General features: G+C 43.3%; 1 protein-coding gene across 2 annotated transcripts in view; it reads left to right on the forward strand.

Annotated features, from left to right (window-relative positions):
- nova2 (NOVA alternative splicing regulator 2) overlaps positions 1-11,792 on the forward strand; it is a 67,755-nt gene extending 55,963 nt beyond the window's left edge. The window contains exon 5 of one of the 2 annotated variants that reach the window (XM_020088300.2): positions 10,278-11,792. In XM_020088300.2, coding sequence (XP_019943859.1) covers positions 10,278-11,300 — 1,023 coding nt within the window. In that variant the 3' untranslated portion in view covers positions 11,301-11,792. The remainder of the gene's footprint in view (positions 1-10,277) is intronic. The other variant, XM_020088302.2, reaches the window with a different exon arrangement.
- Positions 11,793-18,538: the final 6,746 nt, after the last annotated feature.

Raw genomic sequence — 18,538 nt, forward strand, 5'->3', positions numbered from 1 at the left:
GTTTAAAAGAAGGCCAGTGCCTTCATTTTTATATCATGTTAATGAGCCAACATATGTTCATATAGAAATATAGTGTTATAGTGTAATTTAGCTTATTTGCTGTGCTTGACCTTAAATATTGAAACATCAGGTATGTTTCCTGTCACGGATCCTGGCTCTGTTTGTGAAGGGAAGTCCAACTAAAATCATTTATCACAAGAAAGAAATCAGGGTCTTAATTAAATCTGCCTTTTTAGTATGTTTAAAAAAAAAAATGTTTTCATCAGGTTGATATTCAGGTTTAAGGAGAAGAGTAATCATGTTCTTGCAGGTAGAAAACAATTTGTGCTGCACTGGTCGCTGGGTTCACTTTAAAATAGGCAGAATTGTTTAGCAGTGAAAACTATGAAAACTCATTACCTCAATTACAAACCAACATTAATCTGAAGAGCTAACCCGTAAACCAAAGCTACCTGACTGTTAAAACAAGCCAGACATTAATTTCTATCATGTCCATGTTTACTAATAGTACTGATAAATAGTTTTTCTTCTTTACTTATTTATTGCTTGTGTACTATAAACCCTTTGGAGAAAATGCAGTAGCACATAAACATCACAGACCATTACATAAAACCCGAGAGACTCTAGAGAGCTCGCGTACTGTGTTTATGTGTAATGTAGTGAAGCATCACCTACTTACTGGATCAATATTATATTCATATTGACAGTAAAACATGCCCTCTTGGCTGTTACTGTTGCATTATGGGGTTTTGGAGTGAGCTGCAGAGCAGGAGCTGCGTCCCCTGTGAGATCAGCTGTAAATGGCCCGTGGTTTTGTTGTGGTATTATTCGGAGGCTATTTTTGGCCTGGTCCGCACTCGCCTTCATGCAGCAGCACTTTGACGTCGCTCGGCCGCACAGAGAACAGCGCTGGAAGGTGAACACACGCACGAGCATTCAACCAAATCTACTCTTTTTGTTTTCCTGACGACTCCCTCCAACCTCTTCCTGCGGGCTGAGAGGAGCCGTTTCCTGTGACCTTTCACCTCCACCCCCAACACCTGTTTCCTCCTTCCTGTTATTGCCTTCAGACACAGGAAGTTGGCCATAAATGTCAGGAAGAGTGAGTCTGGCTCAGATTGAGTCAGATGATGAGGAGGTGTGAGTGTAAGACTCTGAGCTCAGCTGGTTGGAAAAAACAAATCTGAGTCAGACACAGTGAGGAGAGGTTCTGTGTTGTTGTTTCTTATCAAATTGGAATTAATTAAATCCTTTTAATCTCTGAGTTATAAGAAATTATAACTCTGAGATTCATTTATGGAGACTGAAACCAACATGATATGACTGGCTGATGACTTCATCACTAATATAAGGATCCACATTTAATCGTAAAGTAGTTCTGTCTGTTTCCATAACGATTCTTTGGACGCAAACAGTTCATCACCAAACACAAGATTAATTTTGCCTTGTGCAAATTGACAGAGGAATTTACATTATTCATGTTTTCAGCTGCTGGAGATTTTGGTGAATCTTTTTCAAGACATTTTGGAAAATTTGATGAGTTTGTTTATCAGAACCAGAACTTTTTGCTAAGCTGCATCAGAGCCCTATAGGTGGGACATATCACAGTTTAAATTTCGGCTAATAATTCTCTGCAGGTTCATCACTTCATTCGATGCATCCAGCTACTCTAACGAGATGAATCAAAACTATTCACGTGACAGCAGCGATGAGGAACTTTAGTTCAGTTATATTCGGTCGACTTGTGATGAGGGATTTTCACACCTGAGCAGGATGTGTAAGTTTATCTATTTTATTCTGTCGGTCCTGTGATCGTCTGCCTCACTGCTGTTTAAGCTGGAGAACACATGCTCTCTCTCTATTGTGTCTCTTATCTGCTAATAACACTGAGCGTGTGCATCACACCAGCTCATACAGTATGTTGATATTTATATTTACTGTTTTGATCGTATAAATCAAACAGACAAATCAAGTTCATAGGCCGTTCTTCTTCTCTTTTGTTTTACTGTAAGAGGTGCTGGCCGTTGGGAGGTGGGATGCAGAAAAATTATGATGAAAATTACATTTAGTTGGTGTGATGGGCATGGAAAAACATTTCTGCCATATGGGGCGTAGTTTCTGCAGCAGAGGGGAAGGTTTTATTGTTGTTTTCTCCTTTTGGGCTGATGAGGAGAGGAGAATAGGAAAAAGGAGAGGAGAGGAGAGGAGGAAACATGAGAGGAGGGAGGAGGAGAGGAGTATAGGAAACAGGAGAGGAAAGGAGAAGAAGAGGAGAGGAGACGAATCTTAAAGGAAATCTCGTCGATTTATGATGCATCAATTTACACCACGTGTTTGGTATCTGTGGAAACTTCTGTGCCTCCATTAAACTTTTGTGGGTTTTAACGAGTCTTGGCGGAACAACGTGCATCTAATGATGGAGCCAGAGGTTTGAACTGGTCACAGGAAACACACTCAATGTTTAACAGGAAACAAAAATTAGATTCACAGTCTGAACTGAGTTATTTAATTCATGTGTTGTTTACCAAAATATTTTTATGCATCAAGCATCTATAATGTGAATAATTGCAGTTAAAATGTTTCCAAAATACTTTCCAGACAGTGTTGGAAATTGAGTTGAAATTAAACCTATGAAATGAGACATATGATATTTTTCAGTTTAAATCCTCAGTAATTTTAACTTTTTGCGAATTTAAAAGTTCTGCAGAGTTAAAAAAGCCAAAGTCTGTAGTAAAGGGAGAAAACACTGAAACACCTCGTCAGTATAATCCCAGCCAATACTTAAACCATCCTGATGTCACGTGACAGAATAACTTAACTTCAATTGATTAACCCCTTTAAATCACATGCAGTGAAATGATGTAACGACATGTTGTGTACATGTGTTTATATGCACATGATGAATCCCCACAAGACATTAATGAACTGCAACATTACAGGTAAAATATCCACCTAGACATGAGAACCAGCTCTAACTCTACCCGTGTGTGTGTCTGTGTTTACTCTATATTAGCCATGTCAGTGTGTGTTTATTTGTGTATTGCAGCAGGAACAAAATATCCCAAAAATTGTTGAAGAGTCAGAAAAATCAGTTTTGTGTTAATACAAGTTAAAGCCTGTGGCATAAGGACTACATGTACAAGTGTGTATGGATACATTTTTGGATGTGTGTGTGCGTGTGTGTGTATTGTCCAAGTTAACACCATGTCCCCTCGCTGTCAGTCATTGTTGCCAAGCTCCTCTGTCCTGCGGTTATTTTTAACCTGCGGGGGGATTTCTGTGCTCCTGGATGAGCCAGAGAATGAGAGCTGAAAGACGGCAGGAGAGGTGAAAAAAGAGGGATGACACAGACTGATCGAGACAGGCAGGGCGAGCGAGGGAGAGGCAGAGTGGGAGACAGGGAGAGAGGGAGGGGACTAAGCCTGTGGATCAGTAGGAGGAAGATTAAGCTGAAGTCCTCTGCTTAAGACTTCAAAGTTCAAACTGCAGCCGCCTCAACAGTTGTCTGCTATCCTCAACTCGCTCTGTGTGTGTATATATATAAATATACAGTATATAAATATATATGTGTGTTTGTATGCTGTATATGAGTGTGTTTCCATCTCAGAGAATGTGTGTATTGTGTGTTTTTGCCTTTGATTGATAGTACAATACATTATTAATAAGTACAAGTGAAACCAGTTGGGGGTCCTTGTGTGTGCGTGCGTTTGTGTGTTTGTGGCCTTTAGTGACAACACTGACTGAGCGCCCTGTGACCTGAATGGAACGTGACACAAAGTTTAGACGTGAAGACGACTCATCATCGTGACAACTCAGACATAGTGAGAGACAGAAGAAGAAAGGGAGGGAAGAATGCATAGATGGAGGGATGAAGGAACGACGAAAGTAGAAAGAGAGATCGAGGGGGAAGAGAAGAGAAGGCAGAGCGAGTTTCTAACTAGGTTACAAATACATGACTACATCACAATGTGTAAGAGTGTTCAAAGTCTCAAGCAAAAGTCTCGGATGAAACAATGATACATAATTTTAAGTTTGTGCTTTTGTAAATCAGCTCATGGTGCCATGTTCTAAACTAATCTGCAATAGACAATAAAAAGTTATCTTAAAAATAAGATTAAATCACACCGAGCATTATGATGAATTGCTGTTTATCACCTTATATGTCACCAACAGAAATTTAACTTATTGAATTTTTACTGATTGTTGGTTTAGATTTTTCTGCTCAGATTTAGATTTTTGTAAAATCAGAATACAGACAGAAGGAACAGACACCAGAGAGACAGCCGGCTGAAGCAGTGTGTTAATACATCTGTTAAACCCCAACTAACTACTGTAACATGATGTGTGTGTGTGTGTGTGTGTGTGTGTGTGTGTGTGTGTGTGTGTGTGTGTGTGTGTGTGTGTGCGTGTGGTCATGGTCGTTAACAGTTTGCTTCTTTACTCGTTTGTTAAATGAAACATTGTTCTCTCAGATTTCTAAGGTTCTGCGACCTCTGGACCGCGTTTATGACTAGTACTTGTCAATGCAAAACACACACACACACACACACACACACACACACACACACACACACACACACACACACACACACACAATAACATTTTGCTCCCTAGGCCTCTCAGCTTTAAAGCTGCAAGGACCAGGTGATTTCAGGGCAACATGGAGACGCTACAGCAACTATCCTCAAACTGATTATCTGCTTTGAAGCACTAAATTCATCTGGAGCATTTAGATGATTTTTCAAGCTTTTTGTTTTTAATTTGCAGCCTGTGCAGCTACTTGTGTGATCAAAACTCATGAGTTTTTTTTAACATGATCCATGAATTAGTTTTGTGCAGTAGTTTTTGTGTTATCATGCTGATAAACAAACAAGCCAACGGAGCTGAGTGAAAATGGGTAATAGGCTTTAAAAATTCTTTGGTTAATAATATCCATAGTGAAACTGACTAGAAGATATCTGGTTAGTTCATTATTTATAGTATAAGTTTTATTGGACAACAGCGATCAGGAGCCTCCTGAGTGCACAGAGGCTGCTGTCGTTATCTGCTGAAGACACAGAGGACGACCTCCAGCTGCCGGCAAGACAAATTTCTCGTATGGACGATGATGATGTTCGCAGAGGTCGTTAAATTGGTGGTTAAATTCTGACCCGGGCTCCGATTTGTCCACAGGAAACAACCCAAGAAACTGCAGGTTTAACTTCATGCAACAAAAATGAGCAGAGAAAAATAAGTGAACCAGCAATTTAAAATATAATAGTCTTTTTAATGTCTTACTTTTAACACCAAATATTTCTTTCTTTTTCTGATAGAGAATGTTCTATACTTTGATTTTATCCTATCTCCACCAAAGAGATAAAGTTTCAAGCAGTTTCATCTCAAGTTGACGACAGCTTTCAATGCTGCATGAATCAGTCACTTGATTTGATTGTTAACAGCCACTCCTCTGTCAGCTCAAAGTATGAACACTTTGCAATTTGACATGTTTGGCCTCTATAAACCCTCAACAGTCTGACCTGGCTCCAAGCTGCTCCTGAATCACTTCACCTCCCTCTGCTGCTGACATTGATTTGAGCTTATCTCTGAAGTCGCTGAAGTCGACGCTTCCCATCCTAGCTCCTTCACACTCTTTGTCCGAGCATATCTAGAACAGGAGATTGGCTTTGACCTCCAACCTCCGTCCAGCAGCTGTAGCAACAGAACGCTCTCGTCAGCAGCTGGATGGACGCCAAATACTCCCCGCCGCTCCTCTTCCTCGCTCCTCTGCGTGGAAAAGTTTCTCCCAATAGATATGAAGCTTCTAAAGGAGGAAAAGAAAACACCAAAGAGACAAGAGAACGTAGAGAAAAAACTTAAACCTGTGAAGCTGAGGGAGAAAAAAAATATGAAAGAGTCTGCAAACTGCCAACTGTCACATAATCTCCTTCTTTGAGACGGCTCTGCACAAAGGTTTGGGGAGCAGAGGATTGTGGGAAGGTACAGGAGGCTGCGTGGCTTAGATGGCGTCATCTAAATAAAAGCAGGATGAAGATGATGATTTCACATTATGAACACCTTCAGATTGGGCGTGCGTGCGTGAATCTGCGTGGGTGCGTGTGTGACCTTGTGAAAAGGGGTTTGGTTTATTCAACTGAGAAAAGAGAGAGAACTATGAAATGCAGTGGACGAAAAACGCTATGATTCACCAGGAGACACAAAGAATCTGCAGATTTAAAAAGCTATACGGAAGGAAAGTATGTATGGAGAGAGAGAAACATGAGGAGAAAAAAGCCGAACAGGCGGAGGAGGAGTGGAGGCGAACGGAGAACCTCATTAGCACAGAATCAGTTGGATATAAAGATGGCAGATGTGATCATTAGCGCTAGGAGGGATCAGACATCGCTGTACGCCACTGTTTATCCTCCCACTTCTACACCAACACTCTGCGTGTGTGTGTGTGTGTGGAAAGAGAGAATGTTTTAGTGCAGAGGATGAAAGGGTTCATGAGTCTTTTCGGCTCCCTCCCTCCCTCCCTCCGTCTCTCCCTCGCTCTTTCTCTTTTCTCGCTGCCTGTCACTTACGTCTTTTATGCCTTGTCTCATTTTTACCCCCCGCCGCCCGCTCATCTCCTCACCGCAAAAACAACCATTTTGAAAATGTTGCCACTTGAACAAAATAGACGCGGTGGAACATTTTCATAATTGGACGTCCAGGTGAAATTTAAGGCAGCGACAAACACGGTGTTCGTCTGCAAACAGGTTTTACAGCTAAACACAGACCTCTCGCTGTAATCACAGGATGGAGATCAAGGTGAAAAGAGGAATCTCTGCATAAAAGTTTCCGTCTGTTGGAGGCTTTTATCCAAATTATGCTGAAACATTTTAATAAATTGAGTTAATTCAGAGGGACGGCGGTTGGCTGGTTACTCTCCTGGTTAAAAAGGCAGCAGAGAAGAGACTAAACCAGAGAGCTGAGCTGCTGACAGAAAGAGGTTATGAACTTTTAAACTTGAATTCAGTTTATTGAATTTATGTTTGTTCTTTCTGTTAAATATTAAAAGATGTTGAAGAGTGAGTGGTTGGTTTGTGGCTGTTTTCAGGAGATCTTGTGAGATGTGGCACTTTTTTTTTTAAATGTTCCCAGTTTTCCCAGGGAATAGTTCATGAATCTTAATGAGACATATTCAGAGGACTGATATCTGAGTGTGTGAAGTATGGTGCAGCTTGATTGAAGTGGACATTGTAATAATGATTTCAACCACGTGCATCAGCTCAAAGGCTTATTGGTGTTATAAGTAAATTTGAGGAAGTAGCCGATCATCAGAGCTCAACAGAAAACCTGAGCCGCTCACACTCTGTTAGCACTTTGCTCTTCCTACTAATCTACACAGGACAGCAGATTGCGGTGGAGCCACTGATAGCAGCGGGACGTAAACAGACGCGTCAGAGGAGCCTCACTGTGTCAGAGTAACAACCCACCAATCAATAGAAATGGAAACTTCCACTTGTTCTCAAATTAAAGACGAACAGAAAGAAAAAAGAAATCACACAAAGAGACACGAGAGGCAGCTCACAAACAAACACTCACAGGGGAAAGATAATCAACCTGAAGCAGCGAGAAGTGAAAATGTGACGCTGTCTACAGGTTTGAAGTCGCTCCCACCTAATTTTCTATTTCTATGTAAATTTATCCTCCGCCGAACAAAAAGCGGCGTCGTAGGGAGCAAACTGCGGAACACAGCATGGCAGCAAACCCACTGCATCAGGGGCACCGCCACGCACATGTAGTTCAGCTTTAAACACAAGGAGGAGGAGGTGTGGGTGAGGCAGAGGGTGACACAGGGTAATTGGAATGGCCTTTGCATTTTTCTGCTGTAAGACAAATGGATCCCTCTCACTTTGATTTCTCTTCTCTCTTTTCTTTCAGTCCTCTCTCTTTATTTCTCTCTGCATGTTGAGACAGTAAAAGATGGTGAATAACTTCCTCTTTTCTCTCAATATCTCAGTTTGTTGAATCGATCACCTCCTCCCTCCCTCATGTTTCTTTCACTTTATCGTCATCTTTTCTTTATCAAGGCCGAGTTCTTTTATCTCTTCCGCCCTCCCGCCTCCTCCTCTTCCCACAGCCCACACTCCATCTCTCTGCTCTCAATATGAATATTCGTCTTTCAGACATGCAGCAGTTACATGGCTGCTGGAGCTTTGTCCAGAGTCGCTCTGCAGAGATTGGAATCGATTCTAAAAGGAGAGAGCGTTCATACTCACATTTATGAGGCTAATGTGGGGCAGACGTCGATAACTTCTCCTGAAGATGTTTGTTAGAGACGACGTCGCAAAAACAGTTTCTAGTATTTAGTTTTCACTGAAATGCAAACAAACAGATTTCACCCGTCTGTTTTGTTTCCATTCAGCAAAGTGATTGTTTAACTGTGGACAGAGGTCAGTGCTGCAGAGTGTGATAAGTCACTCACTCCAGGTCCTGTCAGACTGCAGATATCTGTGTGTACACTATATGGTATCTACCACTATCAGGGCCACTTAGAGGGAAAACATATCTGAGATTTTGAGAATAGACATAATTCAAATAGAAAAATTTAAAGAGAATAAATGTGTAATATTGTGAGGATAAAGAGGAGAGTTTCTTGTGAAACCTCACAGATAGCCTCACAGCACATTAGCTCCTCCACTAAAGAGACAGTTTCTTTCAAGTCTGTGTTATTGTTTCTTCAGAATGGATTCAGTTTCTTATGATAATGTAACATATCAAATTCATTCCTGAAAGTTTTTTCCCTCTAAGTGGCCGGAAATATCCATCTTTGGGCTCTGATGAAACAGGAACAAATAGATCTTAGGATTCAACAGATCACTATGTCAAATCTATCATTCAAATTCTTAAAGGGAAAGAAAGCAAAGTGTAAAACAATCCATAGAACTGTGTTCTAACAATAATGGTTATAATAATGTTAATTATAATGTGGAATTGAATTGAAAAAAGACTGATTCTAGGGATCAAACCACTGTCCTTCTGTTTAGTTGACGACCCCCTCTACCTCCTTAGCCTCAGCCGAAGAGACAGAAGCCTCTCAGACATTAATTACTTACATTGTTAATTGTGTTTCATGTGCAAATTATTTATTGTTACATTTTAGTGCATCAATCAGATAAAACTACTTATTTGACTTATTTTCTGACATTTCATAGACTAGACTAGATTAATCGTACAGAAATATTGAGGGAATAATCAATAATCATTTCAAAAAAACATCCTTAGTTGCACGCTTCAGTGGAAATGTTGTATTAGAATCACTTTAGATTAATGGGCTTCCGTCGAAAAACCAAGGATCAATTCTGCCCAATCTGTGAAATGTTAACTCATCGTCTTCGTTCACAGATCGATTAGTCAATATTTTGCACAATGTGAAGAAGGGAGTTAACGATAATGCACCATTTCTTCATGAAAATATGTGAAATTAAAGATACTGTGCAGTGTGTGTGTGTGTGTGTGTGTGTGTGTGTGCGCACCATCGCCTCGTTCTCTTCCAATGCTGGAGCTGTGTTGCCATGGCAACGCTGACCCCTGGGAATCAATGTTTTTTTTTTTTCATACAAGTAGCCTCTTTACAATTCCTCCCTCCCTCTCCCTCTCTCCCCGTTCTACCTTTTTGTCTCCGCCTCTCTTACCTCTTTGCACTTTATCTCTTTTCTCTCTGTTATGTACCAAATGTGTGTTCAGGTGATGGTCTCTGATGTTGTATGTGTACATCTGCTGACACACACACACAGGATCCTTGCTTGCTCTGCATTCACATATAGTTCATATCTCTATCTCTGCCTCTTCCTTTGGTTCTTTGTGTCTCTCGTCCTTCTCGAGGACGCCTCTGAAAAGCAGAATCTGACAAAGTTTGGTTCAGCGTCGACCTTGTCTCTCAAAGAGCGCTCTGTTTTACTGTGTTTGACAGAAGAGAATTATTTTACAGCAACAAGCTCCATCAAATTACTCCTCTTTAATTTCATATTTTCAGAGAGAGAGAGAGGGATTGTTAGTAATTGTAACATCACAGGCTGCAAAACATTAGGAACGCTTCTTAACATCTCTGACTTTTACATTTTTGTTTGTTCTGTATCTTTGTGTATTTGTATTTCGATTTTCCGTTAATTTGATGCACAGGAGTGTGCTAGTATTTTGTGCTCTCGAGTATGGCCTATTTGCTATGACTTTGATAAAACCCTCATTTATTATACCTAACATAATTGTTATCTGTTTCTTCTATTTCTCCAAACCCCACCACCACCCTCCAGGCCAAGCTGATCGTCCCTAATAGCACAGCGGGTTTGATCATCGGTAAAGGTGGAGCCACAGTCAAGGCAGTGATGGAGCAGTCTGGGGCGTGGGTTCAACTATCCCAAAAGCCAGAGGGCATCAACCTGCAGGAGCGCGTGGTCACCATCAGCGGGGAGCCCGAGCAGAACCGCAAAGCCGTGGAGATCATCGTCCAGAAGATCCAGGAGGATCCGCAGAGCTCCTCCTGCCTCAACATCTCCTACTCCAACATCACAGGGCCGGTCGCCAACTCCAACCCCACCGGCTCCCCGTACGCAAACTCCACCGAGGTCATGCCGGCTGCTGCAGCCGCTGCAGCAGCAACGGCCTCCTCTCTGCTCGGCCAGGCTGGCCTGGCAGGCGTGGGGGCTTTCCCGACCACCATGTCCAGCCTCTCAGGCAACGACCTGCTGACCATCACCTCCGCCCTCAACACTCTGGCCAGTTACGGCTACAACACCAACTCCCTTGGCCTGGGGCTGAACCCCGCTGCAGCCTCAGGGGTGTTAGCGGCTGTAGCAGCTAACGCCAATCCAGCAGCAGCCGCCGCAGCTAATTTATTAGCGTCCTACGCCAGTGATGCATCCACGAGCGCCGCTCACCCAGCAGCCGGTCTGGGAGGCTTCTCCCTGGGTTCCCTGGCGGCCGCTACAGGGGCCACCAACGGCTACTTAAGCGCCGCATCACCACTGGTTGCATCATCACTACTGGCCACGGAGAAGCTAGGAGAAGGAGCAAAGGAGGTGGTTGAGATCGCCGTGCCAGAAAACCTGGTGGGAGCCATCTTGGGGAAAGGAGGGAAGACGCTTGTGGAGTACCAGGAGCTGACCGGCGCCAGGATCCAGATCTCCAAGAAAGGCGAGTTCATCCCTGGAACTCGGAACAGGAAGGTTACCATCACGGGTTCTCAGCCCGCCACGCAGGCCGCACAGTACCTGATCAGCCAGCGAATCACCTATGAGCAAGGGGTACGCGCCACCAACCCACAGAAGGTGGGCTAAACCTGACAGCCAATGAGAAACGAGGAGGAAAAGAGGAAAAAAAAAAGAGTGGGGGCTTGGGGGAGGAGTATAAAAAAGGGAGAGTGAAAATGGAAAAAGGAGAGGAGAGCAAGAATGTCGGAAGGAAACGTCCGCGCCATTTTCTTCTGCGTGTTTTCAGTATTCTTTATTAAAAAAAAGTTTTTGACGCGGAGCAAAAATGTGCTGAGAAGACGAGGAGGGAGAGGAGCGAGTTATCACGCTGAAAAACCAAGAAAAAAATGTGTAAAATGTAAATAAGGTTTTATTACTTAACGTCTTGACCTTTCGGGATTTTTTATTGTTTTGTTTCATTGTTTTTTTTCTTGTTTTTGTTTTGTTTGGTAAATTAAGCTGTCTGTTTGTTTGTGTATTTTGTGGACGAAGCTGAATGCCATGTAGACAGGCCGACTGCCTGAGAGGCTACAGGAAGTGGGGGGAGGAAGGGAAGGGCAGGGGCACGGAGAGAGGGGGAGGGGGGTTTGGCGTTAACAGGGTACGACCCTCCCACCCTTCTCCCCTCCCCCCCCATTCGAAAACCCCCTTATGGAAACAACCCTTACCCTTCCCTCCCGCTGCAGCCCACACCCGTTTTGTTTTTCTTCTAGTTTTGACTTGCCCCAAAGACCCTCCCCCTTCCCTCCCCCCAAAGCCCCTCTCACTACTTGTCCCCCCTCCCGTGCCCTGCCCCTCCCCTCCCCAGCCCTTTTACAGGGGTTTTTATAATGAGCAGGACTGCAAACTTCAGCCGGTGTGTGAGAGAAGAAACATCCTCGACTTCGCCCCGACACTGTTTATTCTCTCCCCCGCCTCATGACCTCACCTCCCCCCTCCTCCCCCTTGCCGAGATTACTAAGGAAGAAGGGTGAGGTGAAACCGGGGAGGGGTGTGGGCGGGGTGGGGAATCAGCTGGGTGTTTCTTCCTTTGCACACCCCTCCCACTGTATACCCTGTGATGTATACCACAAGCAGTGCAGCGCCCCCTGTGCGCGGCTCTAGTGTTTGAGATAGAATGCCGAGGCGCACGCTGATGACCTCACGTAGTGCGAAACCTAGAAACGACGAGAGTGATACTGTGCAAGCTGCGGCAAACTCACAGGATCTATGGCATTTTTCTTTTTGCAGTCTGCTGTAATCATTCTATTAATGATTATTACGATAGGAGTCATCACCATCGTCATTATTTATTAATGAGTTCACCCATTTAAAGCTCAGTTGTTTCGTTTTTTTAAATCTGTGAATTCAGGTTGACATGAATGTAAATGAGACTATTTTTTAATTTGAATCTTTTGTTTTAATTTAAATGGATTGAAAATGAATAGTAATGTCACATAGTGTAATATATGTCTTATTTAAGTCCAGTATAAGAGAGCCACCCGAGGCATTACGATCAATACAGTGAAGGATCACTTTATATATCCAGTCAAAGAGCAGAACAGGGAACACACACACACTGAAACAAAACACTATGATGCCATATTTGGTGCTAGAAAAGGGAATTCACCATATCTATGATGCAGACTGCAGTGAGATAAATATGTTTAAACCACTCACACCACAGGCTGCAGTGCAGCGTTTTAGCAGCTATATTAACCTTAAACGCCTCGGCCGTCCCAGCTCATGCTCTAAAATATCCCCACTGTGTTATACCTGTAGGAAAATGCCAGTTACAGTTTGCCAACAATGTAAACAAGTCACTGAAAATGAATAATTGAGACTAATTCTCAGATGAATCGCTGCTGCGTAGCCTGTGGTCTTCCAAACCCCTTTAGATGAACCTGAACCACAAACTAGATCGAGCGAGAGCACTTAAGACTCACTACGTACTACTGAGAAATGCAAACACGGAGTAAGAGGAAACACTGACACATGACGAGGGAGCGGCGTTCGTCTGGGCTCCGCTGCTGAATCTGCAGGATTCGCTGGTAGATTTGCTATTTAAAGGCAGCGTGGATGTTCGGGATGTTCAGGAGATAAGTAGCCTCACTGATCTTTGCCCTTATCAAGCAACCGTTTGACTGCCGGTGAGGTAAAGGGCAGTGAGAGATTTCCAACATACGTCCAGCGAGTTGAGCTTGTTTCTGCCTCTGGCAAACTGCAGGTCTCCAATGGCAACAGGTTTTCTGGCCACTGTAGAACCAGGAGGCTGCTGAAGATGCTGTTGTTTCTTTTGTTGTTAATTTTTGTTTTATGTTGTGTTATTATTATTATTTTTTTTTTACAATCGGAGTACACTGAATTTTTGTCTTAATGCACTGTGAAGCGAAGGAGTGGCTCTCTCTGCCTATGAGGTCAGGGATGTGGGCTGTAGACGGCATCATGATTGGATGGTTTTTGTATAGCAGGGATTAAAAAACATACACATATATGAAATATATGTAGAATGCATATGAAGAACTTCACCAGAAACGCACGTCATATCTGAATACTGAAGGAGGAGGAAGAGACTAGGTCGATGAAGAGGATCAATCAATTGAGGTGAAGAGTTGAGATCAATTAGATTCTTCTTACCTGTCGTCTTTGTAAACGGATGGCGGGACGTTGGGGAGTGTGAGGTGTCCAGGAGCAGATTAAAAAAAAAAAGACTGGAACAAATTTCTAAATTCACTTTTCTATCGCAGCTGTGTCTTTTTCATGAGGTGATAACGCGCTGCTCATCCAATGGGCAGATATTTAAGTCCAACAGGAGTTGACGTGTGACGGAATGTAAAATGCCAAAAATAAGGAGGGGGGTGCATTTGATTTATTGACCTAAACCGCCTGGTGAGGGGAGGGGACTCTCCTAAGATTAAAAAACACAAAAATAAAGAGACTTTCTGATTCTTTTGAAACCAATCCGACTCTAAATCCTCCACTGTGCTATCGAACGTGTCTCTCTGTTGGAGCGCCAGTGAGGGTTTATCTCCACAGCTTGGTAAGGAGGCTTCTTTACTCCCATCTAACACCATCCACACTCTCCTCACCCCTCCCTCACACCCGTCCTCAGTCCTCCAGTGCACTCCCATCCCGACACCCCCTCTCCTCCTACCACATCGCTCCATGGGTGACTATATGTCTGGTGTTTTATGATCAATGCATGTCTGCTGCTTGCCCCGACAAACACTGCAGATCGAGCCTCTCTGGTCGCTGCCTCCTCGGGGCAGCGGAGGCTCAGAGATGCATCAGAAATGGCTGCACCTGCAGAGGAAGTCTTAGTCGAGGCTGACGGGGCTTAAATCAGTGTGTTGGATCTTAATGTTGTGACGCTGAAGAGAAACGGTGTTGATTTGGAAAACTTTGCTGCACAAACATGAAACACATACTGTGAGGGAATCTTTTTCCATCAATGGGGTTTGACTTAATTCTAGTTTGATATTTTGTCGTAAAGACGATGAGAAGGTGGTGTGATGTTGTTCCACTGTTCTACCTGTACTGTGCTGTATTCATCTTCTTTAGTGTATCTTGAGTCAGGTTTGGGCTGGTAGGCTTGATTTATCCTTCATCATAATTTAAGTTTTTGGACTGTTGGTCAAACAAAGTGAGCAATTTGGGAACTTGCTTTCAAATGCATTATTCACAATTTTTCAACTATTTCAGGGATTATACAAATATTTGGTTGTCAAAATTTAAAAACAATAAATTGAAAGACGTGAAAATAATGAATTCGGTCAATTTTGTTCTGTGCAGATTATTTTGTTTATTGTCAAATTTCATTGCTAACTGATTTTGAATTCAGCACAGTACATTTACAATTGGAGAAACAGCATCGTAGTTCCTGTCACAGGTGCCAATTAGTTTAATGGATACGGGACAGATTTGTTTTTCATCTTCATCCCTAATTAAACCTTAGAAAGGTCTTTTTCTTTTTCGGTTTGTCTTTCACACAGCCGCCAACCTCTTTAGTTTGTCTTTGTGTAGGTGATGGAGATAAAAATGTGATCATAACTGGAAGCAATACACGTAGTGGCATGTTGTCTTGTCCTGTCCTTTATCCTCTGTCTGCCGTAGGAGCTTTTGGATTTACTTGTAGATATATTGAATAGGTTTACACGAGTAAAAAATGTTTTTTTTGATTTGTGGAATATGCTGCTATTTAACAATAATAACTAATGTACTAAAAATACAAGGTTAAAACATATCGAAAATCTGTCCTTTAGCTGGAGAGGCAGCTTATTATAAGTTAATAATAGTGTAATTCTAACCTGAAGTTAAACCTGTGCCAAAATAGGTCTTCACAGAGCGAAACTGTAAATGTGTTGATTTAAATCATCTTAGATAAGAGGAGACATACTTTTATATTAAGATTAAAATGTGAAAAGTGCCAAATGAAGCATATTTATAATTTACGTAGGAAGGGAGTCGTCCCAGTGACAGTTTTTAAGAACCACATAGACTAACGTACTAAAACGTCTCAGTGCAGCCGTTTGTTTAAACCCTCTCTGTTCCTGCCACAAGACGAGGGAACCACCGCGTTAGCCAGTCCTGTGGGAACTACCCTTCCCAGAATGCAACAGCACTATGACTCGGGGGCTAGATGAATCAATATAGCGATAGGTTAGCATAATGATGCTAAAAAAATGTGACTAGATAGCATTCTTAAATACAGCCTTTTATAGTTACAATGAAAATGTATTTTGTGGAAATAGATGTTATCTTTTTTGCACGTCTATATTGCATGATATCAGTAAAGCGTGGACAAAAAAAGCGGAAGAAACAAAAAAAAAAAAAAACAAGTGACTAAAAAAATTAGGCAGTATGTGTCGTTCATTTTTCGGAAACAAATCCTTGCATGCCGATAAGAGCATTTTGATATTGTTTTACACGCGTTCAAATGACGGTTGTTTTTTCGATACGATCACGTTGGTCCGCGGGCCACAGGTGAACAAGACGTTTGGTTTTCGACGTCACAACAGTGAATATTTTGTCGTTTGGTTATCGAACCTTCCTCAGAGGGAAATGAACAAAAGACTCTCGAACAAAAACCTAAGACTATTTTGCTACTTGCCGAGTGAGCTTGTACTTGTGAAAAGTTTCTCACTTGCTACCGAACCGAAAAAATCAGGATTTAATTTGCAACCAAGACTGAGATTGTCCATGAATGTACTCACCTCTGCATACGTTTGCATATCACTCCTCTGACCATTGACGTGCAGTAGAGGCCTCTGTGTGTTGTTGTGTGTTTTTGTACTCTAACAATACTAACCCTCAACGCGCTGTGTCAAGCTCTCAGTAGAACGCTGTTGTCTGTCCTGTACACTCCCCCCCCCCCTGCCACCTCCGAGCTCAGGCCTGTCCTGTCACTGATATGCACCTTATTGACCTTAGATACGACCAGGAGCATCTCACAGTGGGTCAGGGAGATTCACAACACCCTCCCTCATCTACAGCTCGCCCCAAAAGGAAAAGAAAAAAACCACAACTGTGTGTGTGCGGCCTCAATTTCCCCTCGGGCGACCCCCTCCTCCCAAATTTAGGACAGATTGTGTTGTTGCTCTCTTAATATGCAATCCAAGACTCTGATGTCGGGGAGAGAAACAACACTGAACGCTGCCAGCGTGCTTTTAAAGTGGCAGCGTTTGGAATCCTGATCACTTCAATTTGAGCGTCAAGAACAAAACAAAAGGTCCAAAATCCACCCATCACTCCCCCTCCCTCGTTCTAATTACACAACAAGAAACCAGATGATTTCCCTGTGGTCATGTTGTGCGCCCTGACACGTGTTGTCATGGTTAACGTCCTGCTTCCTATAAAACGAATTTCCGTGACAACTCTCAGCGACATGTTTGCACTAAACCCTGCTGTCGCCGTGCACGGCAGGCCGAGCTGAGGCGGGGGTCTGTGTGCGGCACTGCTGTAGAAGTGTAGCTTTTTTCCTAGGTGTTTATTCTCGATGTGCATGCTCCTCTCTCTCTCTCTCTCTCTCTCTCTCTCTCTCTCTGAGTTTGTCTGCTTCAGGCCAGCTCCGTGCTTGTGGTGTCTGTGTTTAGTCGGCTAGTCATGTTTTTATTTCTACGATTCTGACGCGTAGAGGAATGCAAACTTTTAACTCCCACCTGCTCGCCAGGTGACCTCATTGCTTCTCAGTGGGTGTGCGGCTCCTCAACATTGTCCACCGATGTTGTCTCCCCACCACCACCACCACCACCACCCCCGTCCACCTCCACCAACTCAAACCCACTCTCACCCACACCCACCACTGACCCTCCCACCTCTTCAAACACCCTCAATGAGACACATTATGGGACCCCCACTTTCTCCACTTTTCCACCCCCCTTCCCTCCCCGACTCGGGCCCAATCGAAGCACCAGCAACTGTAGACTGCATTTGTCATATCACTGTTTTTCTGTTCCTTCTTCTCGTTCTCTGTTGGTTTTTATTTTCCTGGTTTTGATTTGTACTGTATGCTCTGTCTAACCTAGACCAGTTTTAACAAAATGCCATTTCTGTGTGTAGCCTGTTTACCCCCTCTCTCTCACACACACATACACACACACACACACACACGCACACACACGCACACGCACACGCACACACACACTCTTCCATGCCCTCTTTTTTGCACTTTCACTGCCCACCTCTCCTTCTCGCCCAAACATACACTTTCCTCCTCCGCCTCCCACAAGCCTCTTCTCTCGAGTGCCAAAATAGAACAGAGAGGAAAAACAAAAACACGAAAAACAAAAAAAAAACAAAAAAGACAACAACAACAACTACCATTCCAAGCGTTTCTTTGAGTTGTTCTTGTGTGTCGGACATCCATCCTGGAAGCACCCATGAAGCCAGCATGCTCCGCCCTCATAACATGATGTCGCTCATGACGCCTCAACTGAACAGCACCTTGCCCCCCACCACCACCACCTCCTCCTCCTCCTCCTCCTCCTCCTCACCACCCCCCACAGAGCTAAACCCGACAAGGATTAACCCTCTGCAGGTTGGCTACCTACCTACTGTCCTGCCTCTCAACCTTAAAAAAAGCCCTACCGCTCATGCCAGCTGCTTTCCTAATTCTGTCATCTCTTCAGCCTGTGGGACTTCATTGATTGTGTGCCATAGTGTTGGGGGCACCTTTCACTCTCCTCACCTCCCCCTCTTTCTCCCGCCCTCACCTTTTCTCTCTCTCTTTACCCCCCGCCCCCTCCTCTCGCTCTCGCTCCATTTGATTTTTCTCAATGGGAAAGATTCAAAAACTCCATTTTTCTAATGATGATTTTTTTTGTTGTCGTTTAACATCCAAACCACCG

Source organism: Paralichthys olivaceus, chromosome 11, assembly GCF_024713975.1.
Source record: "Paralichthys olivaceus isolate ysfri-2021 chromosome 11, ASM2471397v2, whole genome shotgun sequence".
In the NCBI taxonomy this organism is placed as follows: Eukaryota; Metazoa; Chordata; class Actinopteri; order Pleuronectiformes; family Paralichthyidae; genus Paralichthys; species Paralichthys olivaceus.